The sequence below is a fragment of the Cololabis saira genome, chromosome 16 (genome assembly GCF_033807715.1).
Source record: "Cololabis saira isolate AMF1-May2022 chromosome 16, fColSai1.1, whole genome shotgun sequence".
Lineage (NCBI taxonomy): Eukaryota > Metazoa > Chordata > Actinopteri > Beloniformes > Belonidae > Cololabis > Cololabis saira.
Window position 1 is genome coordinate 18,419,903 of NC_084602.1, and position 14,073 is coordinate 18,433,975.

At 41.7% G+C, this 14,073-nt stretch overlaps 1 protein-coding gene across 1 annotated transcript in view; it reads right to left on the bottom strand.

The window, feature by feature from the left end:
- The window catches only part of luzp1 (leucine zipper protein 1), a 51,119-nt gene that overhangs the window by 13,437 nt on the left and 23,609 nt on the right, over positions 1 to 14,073 (bottom strand). Inside the window, exons 3-4 of the mRNA XM_061743933.1 lie at positions 3,024 to 3,376; positions 638 to 2,912 (exon numbers count right to left, since the gene is read on the bottom strand). Coding sequence (XP_061599917.1) covers positions 638 to 2,912; positions 3,024 to 3,155 — 2,407 coding nt within the window. The 5' untranslated portion in view covers positions 3,156 to 3,376. The remainder of the gene's footprint in view (positions 1 to 637; positions 2,913 to 3,023; positions 3,377 to 14,073) is intronic.

A 14,073-nucleotide genomic window follows, 5' to 3' on the forward strand; every position in this document is an offset into this window, starting at 1 on the left:
ATAGCAAATGTAATGACTGACATTACACACCTCTACCTCCTTCATGGGTTGCATTATTATTTAGCATGCAAAGACCCAGTTTAGTTTAATTAGAAAATGTCTTGTTTTATTTAATTGGAAATATAACTTACTGTATGTTTGCAAGTGCTGATTTGCTGATTTTCTTTTTCAGAGATAAAACTTTATATTTTATTATATTTTTTAAAACTTTTTTTCAACTTATTTTACAGAGTTTTGCACTTTATTCATTCATTTTTGGTTTAATAAGAGCAAAGTTTGCACTTAAAGCCCAATGGGGCAAATGTTCAATAAAAAAAACAGCATATTTGAAATAATTTCTTTGCCTTTTGTCAATTCACAAAATAATCGTAATCGAAAATCGGATTTTGAGAGAAAAAAATCGAGATTTTATTTTTGGGCAAAATCGAACAGCCCTATTGCCCACTGAAAAATGTATCTTTGTGTGATCTGCGTGTGATTTATTGATTTACATTGCAGTAAAACAGTGTATGCAACTTCTGCCTGAGAATAAGTGAATACATTTCATTTACTGTAAATGTCCTACTCCGATTTTGTCACAGACTTAAAAAAAAAAAAAAAGAAAGTATTTTTAAACTTGTAAAAAGTTTGGACCTACCTATGAGGATGTTACTGGTGGATGTGTGGCGCTCCTTAATGGGCTCAGAGGACACGCTGCTGCTGCGGCTGCTGGTCCTGGAGGAGCTCGGGTCATTGGGGTAGATGGTTATACTACTGGTCATTATATTAGCGGTCGTCACTACGGGTTTGCTGGAGATCTTGGGTTTGCCATTTGAAGACAAAGGTTCAGAACTCATCACTTCCTTCCTGTCAAATTCAACAATGGCGGGCTTGATGACAGCTTTAGACCTCAGTGCTTCACGTGGACTGCACATTCGCTTGATCTCTATAGCTGACGGAGTATCCAAGGGCCCGTGGTGTGCCCCCTCAGATAACTGAGCCCTGGGGTGCAGCTCCTCGTCAAACGAGCTCCTGGACGAAGAACCCTCTGAATGAGAGTCACGGACATGAGGATATCTGGGGTTCTTGGGGGCTGCATTCTTACTGCTCGCAGTCGTACTGGTCTCAGTTACAGCTTCTGGTTCAGAGGGCCTTGAGTTAGTGGATTCTGTTTCAGAGGCGGAGGAATGACCCTCTGACCCCTGGTCATTGGGCAGCGGTGGAGTGATGTGAGATCTGTAGGCCGTGTACGATCCGTTGGCTTTGGAAAGGCTGGATGCCAGAGAGACCGAAACAGATTCCTGAACTTGTTCAACCAATTCCTGATCGGAGGCAGAAGCCGTTTCCTTCTCAAGTTCAGAGATACTGTTCATGTTACTGGACGCGTCAATGACGACATCGGAGCTGTTTGATTCGCTGTCACTACCTACATAGAGCTTTGAAAACTTCTCTCTGCTCTTTTTAATCTCCCCATCATTCTGCTTAAGTGCTGTCCTCAGTGGCTTCTGGTCATTAGCTGCTGGAGGGTAGCGACTAAGAACAGACACTTTTTTAACCTCGCTGGAACTTGGATTTATAGAGTTGTAAGTGGTTCCTCTCGTCTTTTCCTCAGCAACTCGTGTCGTTTCTCGTATCCCGTTATCGGATGAATTCAACGGAGTTTGGGATTTGGGCGTCCTTCTGTTCCTTTGAGCGGGACTGAGGGCTCTCCTCGAAGACTTTGGAGAACTCTCCTCGGAGTGGCTGAGCTCCTTGCTCCGCAGTTTGGTTTCTCTCCTATGCTGAGGGGAGTGCTCCCTGTTCTTGTGTTTTGGGGAGCTCGGTTCGGAAACGGCTGCAGAACTTCTATATTTCGGTTTCTCTTGTCTGAAACCTCCCTTCCCAGAGATCTCCTCGCTCTCAGCTTTGCCGTTCTCCAGGACCTTGGCGGGGCTGTTGGGACAAATGTTAGCGCTTCCGTTACCGTGTTTATCCATCTTGCTTACTCCATTTCCTCCAGGTGCCCCTTTTCCACACAGCTGCATCCTTAGCTGTTCCACTTGCTCGCTCAGGTAGCGAGCTCGGGTTCGTTCTTTCTGAAACTTCTCGTGAAGTTCACCGTTTTTGGACTCGGAGTTCTTCAGGTCGTCCTCCACTATCTCCAGTTGTTTCAGGCGGTTCTTCAGCCTCTCTACTTCCTGCGTCAGCTCCTTTACTTTGTTGTCCTCTTGCAAGCCTTCAAGACCACTGTTCTTCTCATTTTCAGATTTGTTGACGATACCAATGTCATCTTCACTCAACTTTAAGTATTCGAGGCTCTTCTTGCGCCCCGTTAGCTTGCTTGTGTAGAGTCCCGTGGACGACAGCTCATCTTCAATTCTTGACCGAATTAAATCTGCGCGGCCAGGGTCCGTCGACATGCCAAGGCGATCTTTCTGGTGGTCCAATTTCTCTTTCAGCTTCAGAATGATTATCTCGTCCTCCCTCTGCTTCTCCAACAACCTCTTGCGCTCACTCACAAAGGCCTGAGTGAATCCTTTGAGTTTCTCGAGCTCCATAGCCAGAGCCTGCTCTGCCTTGTCCAGCTTCGTCTCAGACCCCTCTATCTCCTTCAAACGCGCTTTGAGGGTTTCCAACTCAGTTGAGAGCTTCATAGTCAAGTTCTTCTCCTCATTGAGGCTAAGGCAGAGTTGGCTGCAGTCAGACTTGCTTTTAGCGAAGGCTTCCTCCAGTTTTTCCAGTTCAGCCATCCTCCGCTGAAGACGCTCGATCTCCCCCTTCAGTTCCTTTGTCAGGCTTTCCTCCTCTTCCAGTTTTTCTCTAACTGTGCGGCACAGGTCCTCAGCTTTGCGTACCTCCTCATCTTTACCCTGGATTTTCAGGAGACGCTTCCTCAGGGCCTCTACATCGCCGAGGAGTGATGAGTTGCTGCCCTCCACCTGGATGATCTTATCCTGCAGAAAACAGAGTTCATTCATTTTTTCACATTCTGCATTTCTGTTCCACCTGTCTCCATTTTTTTGCCTCTTAAATGCACAAAACCCCAAAACAATGTAAGTACTGACCTGGAGATCAAGCAGCTCATCCTCTGACTTCTGCAGCTTGTTGGTCGCTTCTTCCAGCTCATCCAGTCTTCGGCCGAGACTCTGAAGCTTATGCTTTAAGTGGCGATGAGTCATGTCTTTGTGATCAGACATGGCTGCAAAGTTTTTTTTCGTAATGCGGTGGTTGGGTTTGTTTAGTCGTCCGGATTATTTGATGACAGAGTGTCGGGGATTCCACATCTGTGTGGCAGTGACAGCAAATCTTAAAGTCCTCTGAGGAAACACTGGCAGCCTCTCTTGTTGTGCCTCTTCAACTGTCTTTCTTAAGACTTCAAAGATTCCTCTGAGTGGTGTTTAGCAGACAAATCTGTCATCTGTAGGAGGGAGAGAGAAAACAGCTGTTAGTCACCTCTGACTTCTTAATGACAATAATTGAAATTCTGAAAAGCAGCTCTGCAAGTGAAGCAAATGAGTGGAAGAGCATAGAAATTAGCCGACTGCACTGTCCCACAGGAGCGTGGTTAAGATATACTTTCACAGCTACGTCTAAGTGCTAACACAAACCACTGAGCACGACTCAACAAGGCCAAACAAGAATGAGTGACCTATAGATATGCCACCTCCTGATTGGTCATATGACAGATGACAGTGCAATGTTCCAAAAAGGAAGTCCACCTTTTCTCAAATCAGCTTTTTCATAAAAAGCTATTAAGGAATGGAATGGGCTCCCGGACAATCTAATGAACATGGCTGACTTCCATAGTTTTTCTAGGGCCGTCAAAAAGTGGCTTTTGGATAGTCAGTCCTGTTCTCATTGACAATACCGTACGGGTATTTGGCCATCAGATAGTTCCCTTGTGGGTACCATCTGATGGCATTTGGATTTTCTTATTTATTTATCTTGACCCAACCTTATTTTAGGTTCAATTATTCTAATCTATGTTATTTTAATCAGTGCAAGTACAAAATACAGACTAAGTGCTTTAAATGTTAACCTTTTATTGTGGTTTCAGGACATTGTACAGTAGTCTGTTTCTTGTATTTGTATTTGAACACTGTCATTGTAAACCCTGATGTGTAGTATTTATGTTTGTCAAGGACTACAGATGGAAATTAGCTTGTGGCTAACTCTGGTGCAGCCATGTTTTTCAATGTACCTGCACATTGTCCTTTAAATAAATAAATAAATAAATAAATAAATAAAATATGCATAAACAAATGTATTATTTATTAGCTTTGTTCAACAATTGCAACTATGAGGAATCAACCCTCATTCAGCCCCCTGGTCTTTTCATTCATAAAATAAACATCATCCACGGCAAAAATTTGACTCGTCTTCATAATAATCAAGCTTGAACTCGACACAACAGACGAGCGGCACCTCTCTACGGTTCTGTCATTCGACCACCATGCAATTCACCTTGACTGCCCTTTAAAAAAGGAGACGGGGGTGGTAAATCTCTTTCCAGTGTATACATGTGTGTGGGGTTTTAACGCATGTGCACAGGCTTGTACACACAGAGCCACATGCTTTGTTGCCCCGTGCGGCTCTCGTATCCCGCATCGATCCTTGCCTCGCCTGCCTGCTTCTGCTGACAGCAGCATATCTCAATCCCACTGCCCTCCTCCACCACATTACCGGCGCGTCACAACACCACGGCATTCAAAGCGCCTTGAGGCAGCAGAGACGATGAACAGAAACCCCGACAGAGACCCCATCAAAAGGGAAGATTAGACTATTAAATATTGATAAAATAAAAAGCACACAAACGCTTACAATTACAGTGTTGAAGCCAGTTTGTGCTTTGTCTGGACATTTTTAACCTCATTAGAACGGGGCCCACATCTGTAAAACCAGCACCAGCATCATTAGCACACCTCTGTCCGTCAGTGGGACCACCATAAATCTAACGGCCACCACTTATTCCTCATGCATGATTCAGGTAGCGGGCTTTCCTATCCCCGTTTCTATATCCCATTATCCCCCGAACCACAAAGGGGGGGAAAAAAAAAGGAAAGGAGCTAAGGGTAGGACATAACATCTGCAGACATCATCACTTATCGACCCTCTGGCAACAAGCTCCATGCTGCTCCCCTCGTTTCTGCTTTCTCCTGGTTCACAGGGACTGTGTTCAGAGATTTCTCCTGTAACGCAACAAATCACTGCATAAAAACATTCATTTTTTTCTTAAACATAAACCAGTAGAGTCAATCTACTACATCTTTCCAATCTGCAGTTCATGAATCCTGCATGTAAATGGTATTTGAAAATAAAAAGTGAAAAATCACAAGATTGAATAATATATTTTATCGCTTTACTTGGTGTAAAAACACCAAATGTGCTTTTCTTGCAATAGGCTCCGACAGGCAGTACATCAAAGATTACTTTATGACGAAACAAAATGAAAACTCAGAGTGTACGGGCTCAGTTACAGTGTTTTCATCATTTTTTTCCCCCTCCTTTATGGGGTGTAGCGGTTTGGTAATCTCAGTGAGTACGTAGACATTAAAGGACATGAAATACATGAAGCGGGAAAAAAAGAGGGAAGACAAATGGAGGGAAATGTTTAAGAGAAAGCTGCTTTGTGGCCCATTTGGAAGACAAATACACCTTTGTCAATAGGTCTTTTTGTGATTCATTGCTAAAATTCATCTGTGGCTTGTTAAGCAGGTTACAAGCCAATAATTCCCTGTCCTGTTGAGGCATCACTGCAATGAGACAATCTCATAAATGCACCAAAAACAGGTGGTCTACTGACACAAACTCTTCAGGATAATGTTAACCCAGAAGAAAGGAGAAATCCTTTAGAAATCAGTGTCTGGAGAGAAAAAATTAGGCAGTGATTTTGGTGAACCAACTGTCCTGACAAACTATTGAAGGAAACGTAAGGTTTCATCTGTTTTAGTTTGGCTTTAATGGATCACCAATTATCTTGGGTTTGATTTTGGTCGCTACGAGGCATCTGAGCAGAGTCCTGTCCTTGTTAATCATGGCGTCTTGCCAGGTCCAGCTACTCCCGTCTTGGCTGGATGCCTACCCCTCCTCTCATTCTCTCTTTATTTCTTTGCCAGTTCTCTTCCTCCCGCCCTCATCTCTCCCCTCCATCTCTTTCTGACACGCACACCGTTGCAGCCAAGTATGCGCTTTTAAGGGGTGGCAGTGCGTGCAAAGTAGCTCTGGCAATGGCCTACCACCGCCAAAGCAATCAACGTAACCGTCTCGCTTATAGCAGGCCCAAGGTCTCATTAGCAACAATCAGGACAAGATACGGGGGGGGGGGGGGGCGGGTTTAAATGGACGGAGGGGAAGATGGACAGAGGGGAAAAGAAACAAATGAAGGAAAGTTATTTCAACAGAGGAAGTGAAGGTCATGAATTTTTTGTTCAAGATCATTGAGTACTTCATAAGACCTACACGTACATCTTAATATTGGTAGATGTTATTAATGTGCCATGCCTGTATACTCATAGCGGGAGCACATTACTACGTGCTTTTGTCTAAAACAGTAAAGAGGAGTGTTTAGCCAAGAATAAGTTGTTTTAAAAAAAAATTAAGAGTGGTTAAACAGTAAAAGAAGTAGGGCAGAAACCTGGCTGCTGAGATATTCTGAACTTGTTTCAAACTGAGTTTCATTCTCCTGCTTCATGCTTTGTTTGACCATTATGGAAATCCTGGAGGGGGGGCTGGAGCTCGGAGGCAGAGAAACTGACCCCTTTTATGCAGACACATTCCTAACGATGGACTATCCAGGGTACTGGCAGTCCACTAACTCTGCTCTTGTTTGCTCTTGACCAGGCCCTTCTGGTCACTTTCACAGGGCAGGCCTGCTTTTTGGGTTATACCCTCAAAATCAGCATGCTCTGGGCACCACGTGAATCAGGACAGTTTGAAAAGTGATATCGTATTGTCATTGATTTCTGACCACATTCCTCCAATTGTTTTTTTTTTGCAGTTGCTACGCCATCATAACTGTTACAAACATGCGCCATGGCCGTAACCACACAAACAGCAAGACATTTGATACAGCTAACACCAAAAACTTGTTTGGTGGCTCAGTACAGCACTTCATGACTCAAGCCTTTTCCACTTTCCTGAAATCTGGATGGAATATTCCCTTCTTGACTCTGTGAGCCCCTTCTGTAGCAGCACCAACTTTGTTATGAGAAGCAGGGCTCTTTGGTTGATTGGGAGGTTTTAACCAAAGAATGTAGTTTAGGAGAGGTTCACCCACCCCAGACTGCAAAGAAGGGACGGCATGCTCCAACATGCAGATGTGGCCCGAGCGGCTGCAGATCTCATAAGCCTGATTTGCAAACACAAACCGTTTTCACACACGCACCGCAGTCCTCAAATGTTCTAGAGATGTTCCAAAAGGGTGGCGTGTGACAACACAAATGTCAGCAGCCTGTGCTCGGGACATCTTGAAGAGATTTTCTAACCAGCCCCCCCTCGGTATAACTTCCGAAAGATCAATGGGTAAAACAATGTGTGAACATAGCAGCTAATCTTCCAGGGCTGAGTGAGGGAGGACGTGTGGGTGCTGCTAAAAGCTTTTTCTTCACCCTTTTCTGAACAACCACGGAAAAAGTGTGAACAGTTCCCTGAACAGCTCGTGTTTGAAAACGGCTGTACAGATTTAGTAAATGCTGCTCTATTTGCTGTACAGCAAATAGCTGATTTATTTTTTACCTATTATTCTTCTTCTGCCTTTTTTCTTTAGGAATCCCCAATATGGATGATTTGTTTCCATGTTACTGTGTCTTCTGCATCTTCGCCACACCGACCAACTGCATAATCTTCATTCACCACATCCAGAAATCTCCTCTGTGGTCTTCCCATTTTTCATCTGTCTGGCAGTTGCATCTTCCGGCATCTTCCCATCAATGAATTCCCCTCATCTTTATGTGCTCAAACCATCACAGTCTAGCCTCTCTTCCTTTGATGTCCAACTCTGGCAGTTCCTCTGGTCTAGGGCTGCAACTAACGACTATTCTGATGGTCGATTAGTCATCGACTATTGAAACCATTAGTTGACAAACCGGATTATGAATCTCAGAATTATTAAGTGGCTCTTATTTAGATTTCAGCTTTTAAATTTAGAATGAGGTTTTTTTTATATGATATGTGTAAACATAAAAACACAAGAAAGATGGACACTTCCTTCAAATATACATCTTTTAAAGCAGTTTCCGTGATGCTGCCATTATATTGTTTACTGGCGCTGTATTCTATTCTATTGCACATGTGCAACTCTTAGCAGGAATGGGAAGGGAGAAAGACGTCTCACTCTGTTGAAAAACACGTGGTGACAAGAGCAGCTGAATGCTGTTGTGCATATGCAATTCTTAGCAGAGATGGGAAGGAAAAAGATGCCTCACTTTGTTGAATTTTTTGATTTGATTTGTTTTTGCGCACAAAAGCCGCAATAAACTTTGTTTCCCACTAACGTTTATTAATTATGGATTTTTTTTCGACAAAGATTAATCATTGCACCCCTCCTCTGGTACAATAGTTTTGAAGCCTATTCATACTTTTCAATCCCAAACGATGCACACAGGTAAGTAATAGAGCAGCTTTTAAACTACACAGAAGGAGAACATGGGTTATGTTGAATCCTGCATTAGTTTTTGTTTGGTTCCCCTATTCAGTCAATACAATGCAAATAAATTACCACCTCCAGGTCAAACTAAGATTGAAACTGAAAGTCAAGCTAAGAGAGAGCAAGGATATTTACAGGAAAAAGCTGTGGAGCTCCAACAGAACAATAGGATGTGCAGGATGTATGTATGTGTCAGGGATGAAAAAGATCACAGATTCCAAGAAAAGAAGTCGAAAACTGCCCAGAAGTTTGAAGTTGAAGAAGAACTGAAATAACTTAAAGCTGTTAAAACATTTCAAACATTTTGATTCTCGGACCAAGCAATGAAAAAAAAATCTGGGGGGAGAAAAAAAAAAAGTTGAGGACCATTTACTCATACTGGACTCTTTTTAAAACACACATACACACACGCACCGACGTTACAACTGAACACCATATCATTAAGGCTTTAGCCACTTTCTTCCTGCCTACCAGTTGCCTTCAGGACATTCTGTTCTCTCCATGAAAAAGAGAAAAAAAGGAAAAAGAAAAAACAAGTTCTCCTCTCTGTTGCACTTGACATTAAGTTGGAACTTGGGTTTGAAGCTCTTCTGTCTCATAAACGGTAGTTAATAAAAGGGCCTGTGTCCAATCAAAATGCCTCAACCACATCTTCATATAGGAGGTTATTGCCAGTTTGAATAAGTGTGACAACAACTGCATATTTGTGTGTGTGTGTGTGTGTGTGTGTGTGTGTGTGTGTGTGTGTGTGTGTGTGTGTGTGTGTGTGTGTGTGTGTAAGGACAACTGCAGTGGATGGATGCTGGCACAGTCATGGAAGCCACAAGAAAGTGGAGACCTGATGCTTGGCCTGCATTTTTCCATTTTTCCAAGAAAGAGAAAACTGGCATCCCATAATGGTTGGTTTGCCGTTTCCTGTGCTGTCATGTTGCTTTTTAACTCGGCTTCTTTCACTCTTTCAGTTTTCCCTGCTTCTGGAAAAATGGTCAAATGAAAAGCTGTGTTGCATTTCATTACAATTAAATAAAAAATAAAAAAGTATACCAAGTTCATGTAGCTCATTGAACTGGGTGGGAAAACGTCTTTGCTTGATATTTGTCCTTGAATTCTGCATGAAATGGTCAGTTAGTAGAAGCACTGACATATGGTGAAATAAAGAATAAACAAAATGTCAAATCTTCCAAAAAAGCATTTGCTTATTGGAGAAGAATTGGGAAGTCAACTACTACAATGTAAAATGACAAACTTCTATTGTGAGCGTGCCGTTTCTCTCTCACTCACATACAAGACAAAAGATAGGAAGGAAAGGGATATTGAGGAAAAAAAAAGGAAAATGAGTGCAAAGCAAAAGTGAACACACACACACTTTTACATATTACGCGATGCACAGAGGGTGCACAGCATGCTCAACTTACACCGCTTTGCAAAAGCAAACCCAGAAACACATTTAGCCCGGAGGTGGTCAAAGGTTATGCTTCAAGAAGTGACACACATTCACATGAATATCATAGACAGATTTATTCTGACACCCAGCCTGGAAATAAACCAGCCTCTTTCCAGTCTCAGCCCAGTAACTCACAGGCTTTTCTAGGTCTCTCCTCCCCTGCCCTGCAGTCGCTGACCGTCTACATTCAGAGTCTTGTTGCTAGGGCCTAATCATGTGGATGGGTTTGATAAGAAGATGAGAGGAAGAAAAAGCAGGGGTGGGGGCTGAGAAATGCCAGAGAAAGTTTGATGAAAGGGTAAAACAGATGTGGTAGGGTGGGAGAAACAAAGCCGGAGAAGTTACGGCGTGTGACCTGTCAGCTTCCACAAAAGAGCATGATGGTTATACACATGCAGAAAAATGTCTGGCTCCTATGTTTATGACCTGATTGAAGATGTGACTTTGAAGAGGTTCAATCAAACTCAAAAACCCCAAGAGCTTTTTGGCTTTGCGTCTAATCTTAAAAGGCTGAACAGTAAATTAAAACATGTTCTTCAGCAGAGATCTGCGCCTCATGCAGGATTACATCTACAAGTCCCTGTTGCTGCTATAAACCGAGGATATTAGATGCTCTGCTTAAAACAGCAGCCCCCCAAAATACTGTCCAGTCAGTATCTAGCTTGTCCACAAACAGATCTGCAGCCAAGGAGATCTTAAACAAATTAAGTCCAGTCAATTCAGGAGAAACATACAGAAGCAGATCATGCAAGTGCAAGGCAAGGGAGGATTCAGGCTTGTAACTAAATCAATGAGAACCAAAACACAGAAAGATCTGTGAACTCTACATAAATAACACTTCCAAACTGCAATTAGGCTGATTTAATTTTGACAAATGCACTCAAATAGATTTTGCACCAACTCACCCAACTGTTGCTGTCCAACTATTTTACACAGTTGAATAAAATACATTTTACGCCCCCATGCAGAAGACAGACACAAAAATGTGTTGTGATCAAGTTTTATACAGGCTGAGCCAACCGACTGGGAGTCCTCATAATGGTTGTCTGTAAAATCACCAGTGGTCTCCTTTCTGGATGTTTGGTTGAATTTAGGGCTGTGCGATTAATCGATTTTAAATCTAAATCGGATTTATTAATCAAGATGATGTTAAAAAAAGGAAAATCGGAAAATCGATTTTCCTTTTTTGCAGCTGGCTGCATTACAGACAGAGCTCGTCTAGTCATCTTTGTTTGGTCAAGAAAATTGTAAATGTTGTCACTTTACTAAACTCGAGGATTTACAGTATCTTTCAATTGCACTTCATTCCGAATAGGGAAATTTGCTTGCTATTTTTCTTTAAAAATAAAGATAAAATATTTGAAACAATTTATTCCATTGTCTTTTGTAGCTTTACCAAAAAAAATCGAAATCGAAAATCGGGTTTTCAGAGAAAAAAAAAAAAAAAAAAAAAAAAAAAATCGGGATTTTATTTTTGTCCAAAATCGCCCAGCCCTAGTTGAATTATATTAAATCTTTCCATCTAAGTTTTCTAGATCAGTCTTCATAAAAAAAAAAGCTGGAAACAGCCCAGATCCAGACCTAACAACCTTTAAATATGCTAGATTCTTCAACTTTTGCAGCACCACAGTGACAATGGAGCCTTTGGAGAAGTGAGTAAACATTGGACAAGTGTGGGACAATTTGAGGCGATTGGAAAAAGACAAAGGCCTGCATGCTGCACCGTGTAATACAGCTGAAGCCATTTTACATAATAGTTAGACAGTAAAATAAATGTACACTGTAAATGTAAATGTATAACCTGGCAACACTGCACACTTGTTCGCAAGGTGTTTGACATTTTCAGGGTCATGAGTTTGCTGACAAACAATAAATCAGAGAAATGAGAAAACCAGATGGAAAGGAACAAATTGGATTTAGACAACGGGTTAGACGTTTGACATTCTGAAAGTGAAGGAAATGCACACCTGCTCAGTCGTTCCAGTGTAACGGTAAAAGCTTTTATTTTAAATTAGGACTTCTGTAGCACATACTGTATGTTGTGGTAAACGGTTGGCACTTTTACTGTAGCTCTTTTTAATCTTGTTTACGGTCTACAAAGTGCTTTTACAATCTGTTTCCCATTTAGTGCATCTTATTCTAATCTTACATGATGTATGGGCCTAAAGAAAGCTCAGAAAGAAGATATGTTTAATGGTTTGGGCAGTGTTTTTGTGATAAAAAGTGGTTCTTGTGATGTTTTTGTCTCGCCAGTGTGGCTCTCATGGAAACAACAGTAAACATCACAGCGCTCGCTTAGATGTTTCTTCACTGCATGCTCAGTGGCTGCCTTTGTGTAATTTAGTGTCTAAATCTGGAAACAAAGTCAAATTTAATACATCCAAAAGAAAAAAACGGATTGATTTCATAACATTTTTGAAAATTGATAAACGGATCTGCATCGGGAAACCTAATCAGGCATTTATTGGCTTCAGATCAGTTAAAGGGCGGTGTTTTAAGTGGACTTTGCCTCGTGATATTAACAAAATGAAACTTACTGGATTATCTGCTTCAAAAATGAAAAGTCTGTTGCGCTCCAGAGGAGTCCTGTTGCTTCGCTGAATGTCTCTGGGCTGCTTGTCAATACGTCTAAGACGCAAGTGGATCCTGATCGACTCCCTATCAGCTCTTGGTGCCTTTTTAATCTTCTAAGAAGAAAACAGTCCTCCTAAAACTGGTCACAGTCCATATTTTTGACCCAAAAAGACTTCTTCTTGAGATGAGTGAAAGTTGTTACTTCATAAAATTCAATTTCAGGAATTCTGTCATGAAACCACATGGGTCAGCACACTTTCTGCATCAGTCGATCGGTGCTGAATTTGGGGAAGCATCTGTAAATGTTCAGTTTTAGATATCTGTCACACAAACAGCTGAAACGCTTCATAAAAGACTTACTGATCCAAACTGACACCATGGCTGGACTCCACTAATTCACTGTTGATTGAATGCCTTAACTTTCTTAAAAGCCTCTATCCCAACATGCCCTCTGTGTTTGAGGTCAGAGGTCAATGACATTGTAAGCATATAAAACACACCAGACGAAAACGTGGCTTCCTGCTGCAGTGAAGCCAAAACGAGCAGCGCTGAACTCGCTAAAATACCAAAAGATAAAAAATATTTTGGCATTTTACAAAAAATCACTTTTTGTGGCTAAACAGATTGTTGTTATCTGTACAATGACTAAACGTCATGAGTACTCCAAATATGGCAAAGTGCTAACATAGCAATATGACATACAGCTTATGATAAGACAGGAACATGAGTGAAGTGAACGTACTGCTCAGCAATGTTAAGAATGAGTGGAACCTTTGAGAAAACAATTGATTCAAAATTAATGGGAAGGAGCGTCCGAACACTTATGACATTCTGGGAATAACTCCTCATGATCCGTTAGGTGCCCATTTTGTGAGTAAACACAGAAAAAAAAAAAGGAGGTTTGCATAGCTTCATACACATCCCTGGGTTTGTAAACTGGAAAAAAAAGTGGGAATGGCCTTCACCCCAAAATATAACAAACATTTCTCCAGTCAATCATTAACCAGAGGAGGGTTGTTCATGGTCCTTTCCTGAAGAACTGTTTCTCTACCTTGGACACAAGGAAGTAAAAGGTGTCCAAAAGGTATTTGGCTATAATAATATATGATAACGCTGAACAAATATGCTTTATGAGATCAAACAAGGAAGTGATGACATGCTTATCTAAAAAGCCAAAGGTCAAGTCTCTATAAACACGGATGTAAAACACCATTTCACAGTAGCACAAACATAGCTCTGCCCCACTCCGTCTTTGATAAAATAATCCTCAAGTTACTTTAAAGCCACCTCATGTAGCAAAACCACTTCTGACAACATGGGATGGTATATCACCAGAAAGGTAATGTGTCAGGTTCTGGTTGAAGACACAACAAAGAGTACCTCACTAAGTGGTATTGCAGGATGTGACGAACCGTCTTCAGGACAGTATTGTTAGTGATTCTTTAGTCAAAAC